A 12,571-nucleotide genomic window follows, 5' to 3' on the forward strand; every position below is an offset into this window, starting at 1 on the left:
TGTATAGATAACAAAATAATGAGCGTAGACAGGAGAATGCTTGCCTGTTAATCCGTTTTTCTTTGAAGAAAAAAAACGGCTCACTTAATCAGCTGAGCTAGCTAGAAATCCTAACTCCGTCCGAGCTGCTGGAAGACCTTCTTTCACAGACAATTCTAATGAATTCCAGTCTCCAACAAACACAACAAAGCTGTGTGGGAAATCTCTACGTTTCTTCCTTATCCGGAAGAAATTATCCCCAGTCAAAAAGCCCTTCTGACTGGTTTTAAAACTGAAAAAGTTTCATCCAAGACGGGAGCCCGTCTCAGAGGCAGCACAGGCGGAGCGATCCTCCTGGGAAGTTCCTCCTGGGAAGCGATTTGGAAACTATACTTCTGTTAATGCAGCCTAAAATTGCATTTGCGATTTTTGCAGCCACATCATACTATTGGCTCATATTCCGCTTGTGATCAATGACAATTCCAAGATCCTTCTTGCAAGTATCCCCCATCTTATAACTGTGCATTTGATTTCTATTTCCCAAGTGCAGAACTTTGCATTTATCCTGGTTGAATTCCGTTCTGTTGTTTTCAGCCCAATGCTCCAGCCTATCAAGGTCCCTTTGTTTGTCTTCCACAGTATTCACAAGGTTTTCCCAAGGTTTTCCCTTTGGAAAGGAAAGGGGCTTCCCCTCTGCCCAGTGCCCACCCACCCAATATCCTCCCCTCCCGCTCCTCTTCCCCTCCCTCCCCCTCCCCTGGGTCAGTGTTGAACTATGAACTGTGAGACCGGGGTTCGAATCCCCACACAGCCATGAAGCTGACTGGGTGACCTTGGGCCAGTCACTGCCTCTCAGCGTCAGAGGAAGGCAATGGTAAAACTACCTCTGAATACCATTTACCATGAAAACCCTATTCAAAGGGTCAACATAAGTCTGGTCGACTTGAAGGCAGCCCATTTCCATTTTCAAATATGATTGCAAAGAAAAAAATCCCACTGAACTCAAGAAGTATGCATATTGTCAGGATGCAGGATTGGGGCCCTGACGATGAGGAGAGGGAGGGGGTCATTTGGACAGCATTGTGTGAAGGAGAAGCAGAAGAGGGGGAGGGAATCTCAGAGATAGAACTGTCTGGGAGCGAGGACCTTGAATGTCCAACAGACATAGATTCTTACCGTGAGCTTCCCACGCCTCCTCCCCCTCCGAGCTTGGAGGAGTTGGAGAAGGAGGGAGGGCAAGGAGGAATTCAACCCCCTCCTGATCCAGGAAAAAGCAAGGAGAAACAGCCAGATGGTTTAAGCATTGCCCCCCCGCTTTCCCCCATACCTGAGTCAGATTTCTCAGGAGGGGAGGGGGCGGTGGCACCCCCTTCACCACGTACAAGGAGACAGCAAAAGAGGCAGCAAAAGAAGGGGGAGAGGCGGGGTGTGGATGAGGGCACTTTGAGGCGGAGTGAGAGAATTCGCACTCGTTTGCCCCCTTCTTAAGGGACAGGGGGAGTAGTGGTTCCTTGTTCTGTCAACTCTCTTCTCTGTCGCAGGTTATGTTTAGTAGTTAAAGTTCATGAGACGATGTAGTCTTTGTCTGGATATCACTTTAATAAAAACTGATTTGCTTTCACCAACTGGTCTGGTTCCTGAGCCTCAAACTTTACACGACAGTTTGACAGAACCACCTACCCAACCCTCGACGCTCCTGCCACTTGAACGGGACAAGATGGAACAGGGAGCAGCAGGGGGGACAAAGCCCACTTTTGAGGCGGAGGAAGTGCGACAGCTGAAAACTAATGTTGCAGATCTGCAGGCAGATGTCCAAACCTTGTTGGCGTCGATGAGGGCACTGAAAACTGACAACCAAACTTTGAAATCGACGATAGCCCAAATGCAGACAACCCCTTCAGCCACTGTGGTTAAGATTCCGATTGGATTGCCGCCTAAGTATGCGGGACAGAGTGACCAACTCTCCACCTTCGTGGCTCAATGTGAAATGTACCTGGACATTAGGAATGCAGAATTTCCTAGTGATGCGGCCAAAGTGGCCTTCATGATCAGTCTATTGGAAGGGGAAGCTGCCAAGTGGGTCACTCCCTATCTGGTCAGAAAGGATGCCATCCTAGGAAGATATAGAGGATTTATGCAAGCCATGACCAAGATGTTTCAGGACCCCTAAAGAGCGGAGACTGTGGCGAGGCAATTGAGCGCTTTGAAACAAGGGAAAGGAACTGTTTCAGAGTATACCAATGCCTTTAAAATTCTGGCCCAGGAAACGGGTTATAATGACTTAGCCCTGATGTTTATGTACCGAAGTGGACTGAATGCTGAGATCTTGGATGATCTGGCCAGAACTACTCCCCCAACTGATCTGCCTGGGCTGATTCGGCTGTGCCTGCAAATCGATCACCGGTTGGAAGGAAGGCGCCTGGAGAGGAAACAGGACGTACAAAGATACTCAGCTTCAGCCTTTCGCAGTAAAATCCCTCCGACTCCCGGGGTGTCAGGTAACATGGGAGAAGGATCGGGAGGGGCTCGTCCAAAGCTATCGGAGGAGGAAAGAGAAAGGAGTCGTCGGGAATGTCTCTGTTTTTACTGTTCAAAGCCGGGCCACGTCGCTAGGGAATGCGGACTTAAAGGAGATAAAACAGGGCCGTCGGGAAATTAAAGTACCCAGCTCTCATGCAGGCCGGAGGGCTGGGGGCCGCTGTGTACAAAGGGCCTCCGGTAGCACAGCCCCCTTCAAAAGGGGTACTGGTGCTACCTATTCGGATTACAACTTCCACAGGAGTAATGTTCAACTCTACAGCACTGATTGACAGTGGAGCCTCTACCAATTTCATTGATGCAAAGTTGGCAAAACGTCACCGAATCTCCCAATGGAAATTGGAAACCCCCTTGTCAGTTGAAACTATTGATGGCAGACCATTGAAGTCGGGTGGAGTGACTCGAGCCACAGAGGAATTGAAGCTAGAAATTCTTGGGCACAAAGAGCTCATTTCCTTGTATGTGTCAGATCTCTCGAACTTTGATGTGATTCTGGGAATGCCCTGGCTAGCAAAGCATGACCCAAAAATAGCCTGGAAGGATGCGGTTGTATGGTTCACTTCTCAGTACTGTCACAAGAACTGTCAGCCAGAGATAACCGTAAAAGCCCTGGCAGGAGCTGTGCAAGAGGTCAAGGAAGTGGTACTTCCCTCGAAATATGTGGATTTTGAGGATGTAATGAAAAGGAAGCAGAGTCCTTGCCCCCTCATCACCCTTATGACTGTGCTATTGATCTAGTGCCAGGAGCAAGCATTCCAGCTGGAAGAATTTACTCCCTTACAGAGCCAGAGAGAGCAGCTCTGAGAGAGTTTTTGGACAAAAACCTGAAGCGAGGATTTATCTGTCCCTCACAATCCCCCGCAGGGGCCCCCTTGCTGTTCGTAAAGAAGAAAGGAGGTGAACTCAGACCCTGTAATGATTACCACGCCTTAAATCAAATTACCATCCCTAACAGTTATCCATTGCCCCTGATTCCGGAGTTGTTAGATTGACTGCGTTCTGCAACAATCTTCACGAAATTGGACTTAAGAGGGGCATATAATCTGATTCGAATGAAAGAGGGGGATGAATGGAAGACCGGGTTCAACACCTCCTATGGTCAATTTGAATACCTGGTGATGCCTTTCGGGCTATGTGGGGCTCCTGGCGTGTTTCAGAAGTTTATGAAAGAAGTGTTTAGAGACCTCTTGGATCAGTATGTGATTTGTTATCTGGATGATATTCTGGTGTTTTCAAAGAGCCAGGAAGAACATGATCAACACGTGAAAACTGCACTGAAAAGACTGAGAGAGAACCACTTGTATGCCAAGTTAGAGAAATGTGGGTTTGACTTGTCATCTTTGGACTTCCTTGGATACCGAATCTCGGCAGGAGGAGTGGAGATGGACCCAGGAAAAGTGAGTTGTGTATTGGATTGGGGCCAGCCAACCACCAAGAAGGACGTACAACGTTTTCTGGGATTTGCCAATTACTACAAAATTTATCCCAGGCTTTTCCAAGCTAACAGCTCCCCTTTTAAGGGGAAAAGGAAAGTTCCAATGGACAGAGAACACAGCAAGAGCTTTCGGGGAACTGAAAAGGAAATTCGCATCTGAGCCTATTTTGCGTTTTGCTGACCCTACCCGCCCTTTCGTCATGGAAGCGGATGCTTCCGACGTAGCCATAGGGGGGTCCTTTTGTAACCAGACATGGATGGGAATTGTACCCTTGTGCATATTTCTCCAGAAAACTAAAAGATGCCGAAAGAAATTATACAGTGTGGGGAAAAGAGTTGTTAGCCATCAAAGACTCATTTGAGAATTGGAGACAGTACTTAGAGGGAGCCCAGCATCAGACAGAAGTGCGTTCTGATCATAAGAACTTGGAAAGTCTGCAGACAGCTCGGAAGCTGAACCAGAGACAGATACGTTGGTCGCAGTTTTTCACCAGGTTTAACTTCAGGATTACTTACCATCCCCATGCAAAAAATCAGAGAGCAGATGCTCTATCCAGACAACCGCAATATAAAGGAGATGAAGTTTGCAGCCCTCCTCAGTACACGGTCCCGCCGGAAAAACTGATGTTGGGATTATGCCAGCCTTCATGGGAAGAGGAGCTCAAGAAGGCACAGCAGAGGGATCCATGCATGCAACGATACATTCAGGAAATGGAACAGGATCCAGATTCAAAAGTAAGTTTCCATTGGAAGGATGGACTGTTTTGGTTTAAAGCCGCCAGATATGTGCCAAAGGGGGACCTAAGACTCAGAATTTTACGTCAATGTCATGACTCTATCACGGCTGGACACTTTGGCATTTTTAAGACCATTCAAAATGTAGCTAAGGATTTTTGGTGGCCCCAAATGCGCCGAGACATTGAAAACTATGTAAAATCATGCTCTGTCTGTATGCGGGCGAAAACAGACATGGGAAAACCTGTAGGGTTGTTGGAACCTTTACCAACGCCGAGTGAACCTTGGAAGGACCTTTCCATGGATTTTATAACTGATCTACCGAAGTCACAAGGAATGACAGCTATATTGGTCATAGTGGATTCATTGACCAAGATGGCTCATTTCCTTCCTTGCTCAGGAGCCTTAGAAGCTAGAGAAACAGCAAAATTGTTTATAAAGGAAATCTTCCGATTGCATGGATTGCCCAATAGCCTAGTCTCGGATCGGGGAACTCAGTTCACAGCTAAATTTTGGAGAGCTGTGTGGAATCAGCTGCAAACAGAGCTAAAACTTTCTTCAGCTCATCACCCCCAGATGGACGGGCAGACGGAGACTTAATGCTGTTTTAGAAAGGTATTTGCGCTGTTATGTGTCTTACCAACAGACTGATTGGGTTTCCTATTTGCATTTTGCAAAATTTGCTTATAAACTCCTTGCATACCAGTAATGGACAAACACCTTTCTTCGCTAACTATGGATTCCATCCCAAGGCTTTCCCCAGCAGTACAGGGAGTACGCCTGTACCAGCCGCAGGGGAATTTCTGCAGGAGCTTCAGGCGGTGCAGAAGATACTGAAACAACAATTAGACGAGGCCAAAGTGGAGTATAAACGAGTTGCTGATCAACATCGACGGGAGGGGACCCCCCTTCAGATAGGAGACAAGGTATGGTTGTCTACCCGCTTCTTCCAGATGCCGGGCAAATGCAGGAAGCTGCAGGATAAGAGAGTGGGACCCTTTGAAATAGAGGCGTAAATCAACCCCGTGGCTTATCGTTTGAAGTTGCCAAATACTTTTAAAATACATCCTGTGTTTCATTGCTCCTTGTTAACGAAAGCCGCCCCTCCCAGTGAGTTAAGACCAGTGAAATCTCCAGGGGCGCCGTTAATAGTGGATGAGCAAACTGAGTTTGAAGTGGCAGAGATTCTGGACTCAAGGAGAACGCGTAATAAACTACAGTATTTGATTCATTGGAAGGGTTATGGACCAGCTGACAGATCGTGGGAAAATGAGAGCGATGTCCATGCTCCGGACTTAATAAGAGACTTTCATCAACGGTTCCCTCATTGTCCTAAGCCGACAAGTTGGGGGGGAGCACAGCATGGAGGAGGGGATGGTGTCAGGATGCAGGATTGGGGCCCTGAAGCTTCAGACGATGAGGAGAGGGAGGGGGTCATTTGGACAGTGTTGTGTGAAGGAGAAGCAGAAGAGGGAGAGGGAATCTCAGAGATAGAACTGTCTGGGAGTGAGGACCTTGAATGTCCAACAGACATAGATTCTTACCGTGGGCTTCCCACGCCTCCTCCCCCTCCGAGCTTGGAGGAGTTGGAGAAGGAGGGAGGGCAAGGAGGAATCCAACCCCCTCCTGATCCAGGAAAAAGCAAGGAGAAACAGCCAGATGGTTTAAGCATTGCCCCCCGCTTTCCCCCATACCTGAGTCAGATTTCTCAGGAGGGGAGGGGGCGGTGGCACCCCCTTCACCACATACAAGGAGATAGCAAAAGAGGCAGCAAAAGAAGGGGGAGAGGCGGGGTGTGGATGAGGGCACTTTGAGGCGGAGGGAGAGAATTCGCGCTCGTTTGCCCCCTTCTTAAGGGACAGGGGGAGTAGTGGTTCCTTGTTCTGTCAAATCTCTTCTTTGTCGCAGGTTATGTTTAGTAGTTAAAGTTCATGAGATGACGTAGTCTTTGTCTGGATATCACTTTAATAAAAACTGATTTGCTTTCACCAACTGGTCTGGTTCCTAAGCCTCAACCTGGACACGACACATATGATCAAACCCAACCTCCCTTCTCCTCCGTCCTATCCTCTCCCTCTTGCCCCTTTGCCCCTCCCTCCTCATTCCCATCCCCTCCTCCCCCTCCTCCCCATGGTCAGATTTACCTATCTTAAGCATGATTGCATGGAAGTAAATACCATTGGACTCTATAAGCATGCAAATGATCAAACCTGCCCTCCTCTCCCCCTTTCTTTGCCCCCCTCCAATATACTCCTTCCCCCCCTTTTTAACCATGGTCAGTTTTTCCTATCCTAACCATGATTGCATAGGAGTAAATCCCATTGAACTCAATAAGCATGCAAATGATCAGACCTGCTTTTCCTCTCCTTCCCCTCTCCTCTCCCTCCCTCCTCCCCTCCCCTCCTCCTTCTTCCTCCTCCCCTGCCCACTCCAGCCCTCCCTCCCCACCTGGTCAGTTTTACCTATCCTAAGCATGATTGCATGGGAGTAAATCGCACTGAATTCAATAAACATGCAAATGATCAAACCTGTCCTCCACCCCTCCCCCTCCTTCCAGCTCCCATCCCCCTCCTCCCCTCTGTGTTTCCTCCCCTTCCTCCTCCTTCCCTCCCCATCCTCTGTGGTCCGTTTTACCTATCCTAAGCATGATTGCAGGGTAGCAAATCCCATTGAACTCAATAAACATGCAAATGATCAATCCATTCTCAGCAAACTTGCACAGGACAGGATCCCATTTCTTACCTCCCGGATTAAAAAGCAGGGAAATTCACTAATAGGCAAAAAACCTTACGGTTTAAGAATATACCTATAGCACACAGCTATTTCTATCAAACTTTAAAAAGCAGGGAAATTGGGCAGCTATAGTGAATGCACCAGGGGAGCAGGAGACCTGAACTCCTCTCTGAGGTATTGTACTGCCCTACAAATTGGTCAAAATGAAAACACAATTTGGGTTGGTCTTTCACAGTCCAATCCACTTGCTGTGTAGCTTGGAAGAATTTGTTAACATGTGCCTCTGAGCATATGGTGAGTGGTGCCAACACCTGCAATCAGCCCAAATAACAGAAACAAGACATGTGTTGTGCTGATCTTGTTTTAGCAGGGAGGAAGCAACATTATTAAGACAGTTGATATAGTTCAGATGGTCACTTTAAATATGTCTGATTTCCTTTGCAATTTTAGTGAAGAACCATTTTCTTTTGTTTCTATTTCTGTGAATATGAAGTACAGCAACATTTTGCAAAATTTACACTAAAAAAACTCCAAACATAATTGTGGAATAAGGGCATTGACTTCTGCAGAATAGTCTCCAGTGGACCTCAGGAGTGTCTCAATTTGCACAAGATAAAACAGTTGGAGGTGAAATATATTCTAGAAAAATGGTAGGTGTGCTCTATGTTTTTAATTGACCGTGCCCACCTTGCCTTAAATGAAATGGTTTAAACATAGCAGGCTGAAAACATACATCCTCTTTTTTCCAACAGCTAGAGTCATTGCTGAAGTAGCAACATATTGGAATCAGTCTGATTTTGCAGTTTCAGATTCAGCTGTTAATGGACCCAAAATAGAAATAGGACATAACCTTCAATTTGAAACACAAAAGGCTGTCTTCACCATCATATGACACTGGCCAATAAAAAGGCTTTGAAATTAATAAAAATAAATTTGACACAGATTTCTAGGATGAACAGTGAGGGAAATAAAATTTCCTAGTTCACATTCTCTGTAGAAACATTAGTAACACAGGAAAGAAGCAATGTAAGAAGAACACCAACAAACATACAAAAATATAATTCTCTATCTTTGGAGACGGCAGGTGTTGCCACCACTCACCATATGTTCAGAGGCACATGTTACCAAATTCTTCCAAGCTACACAGGAAGTGGATTGGACTGTGAAAGACCAACCCAAATGGTGTTTGCATTTTGACCAATTTGTAGGGCAGTACAATATCTCAGAGAGGAGGTCAGGTCTCCTGCTCCCCTGGTGCATTCACTATAGCTGCCCAATTTCCCTGCTTTTTAAAGTTTGATAGAAATAGCTGTGGGCTATAGGTATATTCTTAAACCGCAAGGTTTTTTGCCTATTAGTGAATATTCATAGTGTTTTCATGATATGAGGTATTCAGAGGTGGTTTACCATTGCCTTCCTCTAAGCCCACGGCACCCGCTGTTCCCAAGTGGTCTCCCATCCAAATACTGACCTGACCCTGCTTAGCTTCTGAGATTGGGTGTGTTCAGGGTAGTATGACCGTAGCTAATACATGTAATACAGCTTGTGCAGAATGCAGCGGCCAGATTAATAACTGGGACCAAGCGGTCGGAACATGTGACACCGATTCTGGCCCGCTTGCACTGGCTGCCTATATGTTTCCAGGCTCGATTCAAGGTGCTGGTTTTAACCTATAAAGCCTTACACGGCACGGGCCCGCAATACCTGATGGAACGTCTCTCCCGATATGAACCTACCCGTACACTGCACTCAACATCGAAGGCCCTTCTCCAGGTGCCTACTCAGAAAGACGCCCGGAAGGCGATTACAAGAAAGAGGGCCTTCTCGGTAGTGGCCCCCGAACTATGGAACACCCTTCCTGACGAGGTACGCCTGGCGCCTACATTACTATCTTTTCGGCGCCCGGTGAAAACCTTCCTCTTTACCCAGGCGTTTTAGTATTTTTAGTATTTTAGTATTTTGTATTGAATGTTGTAAAGATAGTTATATGTTCATCTTTTTCCAATTACTTCTTGACTTGTATTTAATGGGTTTAATTATGTTAATCTTAGTTTTTGTTGTATGTTTAAATTGTTGATTTGATGACCAGGTGGTTTTAAATTGAATGTAAAGTGTTTACTTGATGTACACCGCCCAGAGAGCTTTGCTATGGGCGGTAGAAAAATTGAATTAAATAAATAAATAAATAAATTAAAACACGTTATAATTACTCAAAAGGAGAGGAAAAAGTAATTCTGAACTTAATAATGATTTCATCTCTGAGAATCTAAGTTGACCAAGACTGAAAGTTGTTTGCCCTAGAACTAGCTTTAGATTTCAGTCTTTGGTAAGAAGTTCAATGAAATTTTTAATAAACCATATTAATACAAGGTGGTACAAAAATTTGATTTAATATAAAGTGACAAGCTCCATGTCTATTAATGGGATGATGCCAGAAGGCTGCAAACTGATCTTCTTAATAATAACCAATCTTAAGCCATTCTGAAAATTCAGGAGGTACAACCATCTGTTGTAGCAGAAGCGACAAAGAATCTTGTGGTACCTTAAAGATGAACAGATTTACCGTGGCAAGTCACTCCATAAACACTTATGCCACAATACATCTCTTAAGCCTTTTAACATGCCAGAAGACAATTACATATTGCAGTCATTTGAATTTCAAAAACAATTTATTTTCAGAGGAAAATATCCAATGTCACATGATACTCAGACAAATAACGAATCCACCAGTTTCAATGGGTTTGCTCTGAGTATGATTAACACTGGATATCACCCACAGTCTTGCAAAACATTTAATGATAAAATGTATTTTACCATACACTTTTGTGGGCTAGCTTTCAAAAGTTTATGCCACACTAAATCTGCTACTCTTTAACGTACTACAAGATTCTGGTGTTTTTGAAAAATCAAATGATTTTTATTATCAGCCAATGAAGGAGGGAAAAAACAAACAGGCAGAAACCTGCATTTTTTCCTACTAAAAACATGTAAAGTATTTACACTAAGCTCATCGGGGACAACTCCAGGCCATAATGAAAAATGAGTGGGTAGAGAGAGAGTAATTAATACATTATCATCAGTGCCCATTGATACCCTGTGAATCAAGGGGGTCTTCCAGCCATAGGGACAGAAATTAGCCTCCACTTTGGCATACTGGAGCAGCTGTTACACTAGCACCAGTCTCCCCACAGGCTCAGGCAAGTGTGGCATCTCTCAGAGCTTCACCCTTCCTCTCCCCACCTCAGCTTCGACAATTTATTGCCACCCTGGGCTCCTGCTGGGAGGAAGGGCAGGAAATAATAATAATAATAATAATAAATTTTATTTTTCAGTCGTCTATCTGTCCGGGTTAGGGACACTAAGGGCGACGTACAACAAAATTAAAAACAATACATATAAATTGAATAATAAATAAATAAATTTATCAGGCAAGGTATAGACAGCCCTCCAGTGAAGATGAATGAAGCAGACACCACGGATGGAAAGGCATAAAACTATCAACTTATTTCAAATATCATTATGATTTGTAAAATGTAAAGTTGGGGGTTCCAAGAGTGTTTTGGGGTAGTGTGTTTTAAGATAAGGCAATGCAATATACTTTTTTTTTTTAAAAAATGTTGTCACAGCAACATGTGGAGTTAAACACATCACCTGGGTGGGATATTGGCATTTACTTTTCCCTTTCAAGTGCTAACATGTCTTGGCTCCGACCAATACCTACCAGGCTTTACTAAGAGATTAGCCAGAATACCAGGAAATTTCAAGGAACAGTCCTTGAGATTTTATCAACAGCTATTATCCAGAATAGCTAAATGACACCTCCAGCCTCACAGGCACCGCCATGCCTCTCAGTATCAGCGGCCAAAAGGCAAAAAGCCATAGAAGGGCGGCTGCTACTGCTTTTGCACTTTCCTGGTCGGTATCTGGCTGACGACTACCGAGGGAATCTGGGTGCTGAACCAATGGACCCTCAGCCTGATCCCGGAAGACTCTGCTTAGGCTCCAAAACCAGCCAGAAGTCCCTCTGTTTATATTTAGAAGAAGACGGGGAGGGGGTCTCCAGCCTTCCACAGAAATGGAACATTATTACTTTTTTTAAAAAAAGAGAGAGAGAGAGAGAGAGGTTGCAAAACTCAGAAGTAGGAGCTCAGCTTCCTTATCTCAGATGGGGGCGGGTTGGTACTAATTACTCAGCGAGGTACAACAATGCATTCTGCACATGGCTAGAGGCGCGAGCGCGCTCTCTCTCTCTCTCTCTCTCTCTCTCACACACACACACACACACACACACACACACACACCCTCTCCAGCAGGTTTCTTCCTGACATTGCACAGAGGTTTCGGAGCTAAGACCAGGCTCCAAGTGAGTCCCTTCGGAAGATTCTCTTACCCTGGAAATGGTGAGCGGCTGGTCGAAGTCTTTGCCCCCCACCAGGCGAAAGCCCCATGGCCCCGGTCCCTGGATTACAACGCAGTGCGTCTTGCTCATGTTGTTTGCCGCAGGCTGTGAGATCAAGTCGGCGCGGCTGGGCTAGGCTGCTCCGCCCCACCTCGAGGCGGGGACTCCAACACCGCCCAGCTGCCAATCAGGCGGTCCTCTGAGGTGAGTTCTCCCTCGAAGACGGCGAGGGAGGCGGGAGCAGTCCCTGATCCGAATTACGCCGCCCCGTGACGCGGAGCAGGGATGAAGACGTCAAATGGCGCGCCCCCCTTCTCTCGTCTCCGACAAACCTGCCTCGAAAGCGAGAGTTCCTTTGCAGTCCAAGCCGCAGTATGCTTGAAAGTGCCCCTTCCACCACGACAAGTAACTTGCCCCTTCCTTTCATGCTAAACTCTAGCGGTGAGTTCAACGAAAGGTGTTCTCTACACAAAGAAAAGCACTCCCGCCCCCGATTCGAAATTTATTTTAATGTGCATATAGACACCTGCACACCTAATCAGCAGGAAGTTTAGAGAGACCACTCCAGTTAAGAGAAAACTCTTGCTGCTAGGCTTGGGCTTTTTGCATTTTTCCAGAGGAAAATCTCCCTGGACTACCAGACAACACAGAAAAATGCTGCTTTTTCTGATGGACTGATGGTGCTTTTGAAAACTTCACAAGATTTCAACTAGGGCTGACTCCAGACCTGACCTGGGCTTTGAACTGCCCCT

General features: G+C 45.9%; 1 protein-coding gene across 2 annotated transcripts in view; it reads right to left on the reverse strand.

Annotated features, from left to right (window-relative positions):
• The window catches only part of PDLIM1 (PDZ and LIM domain 1), a 91,141-nt gene extending 79,088 nt beyond the window's left edge, over positions 1-12,053 (reverse strand). The window contains exon 1 of one of the 2 annotated variants that reach the window (XM_061634689.1): positions 11,811-12,053. In XM_061634689.1, coding sequence (XP_061490673.1) covers positions 11,811-11,909 — 99 coding nt within the window. In that variant the 5' untranslated portion in view covers positions 11,910-12,053. The remainder of the gene's footprint in view (positions 1-11,810) is intronic. The other variant, XM_061634688.1, reaches the window with a different exon arrangement.
• Positions 12,054-12,571: the final 518 nt, after the last annotated feature.

This window comes from Rhineura floridana, chromosome 7, assembly GCF_030035675.1.
Source record: "Rhineura floridana isolate rRhiFlo1 chromosome 7, rRhiFlo1.hap2, whole genome shotgun sequence".
Classification (NCBI taxonomy): domain Eukaryota; kingdom Metazoa; phylum Chordata; class Lepidosauria; order Squamata; family Rhineuridae; genus Rhineura; species Rhineura floridana.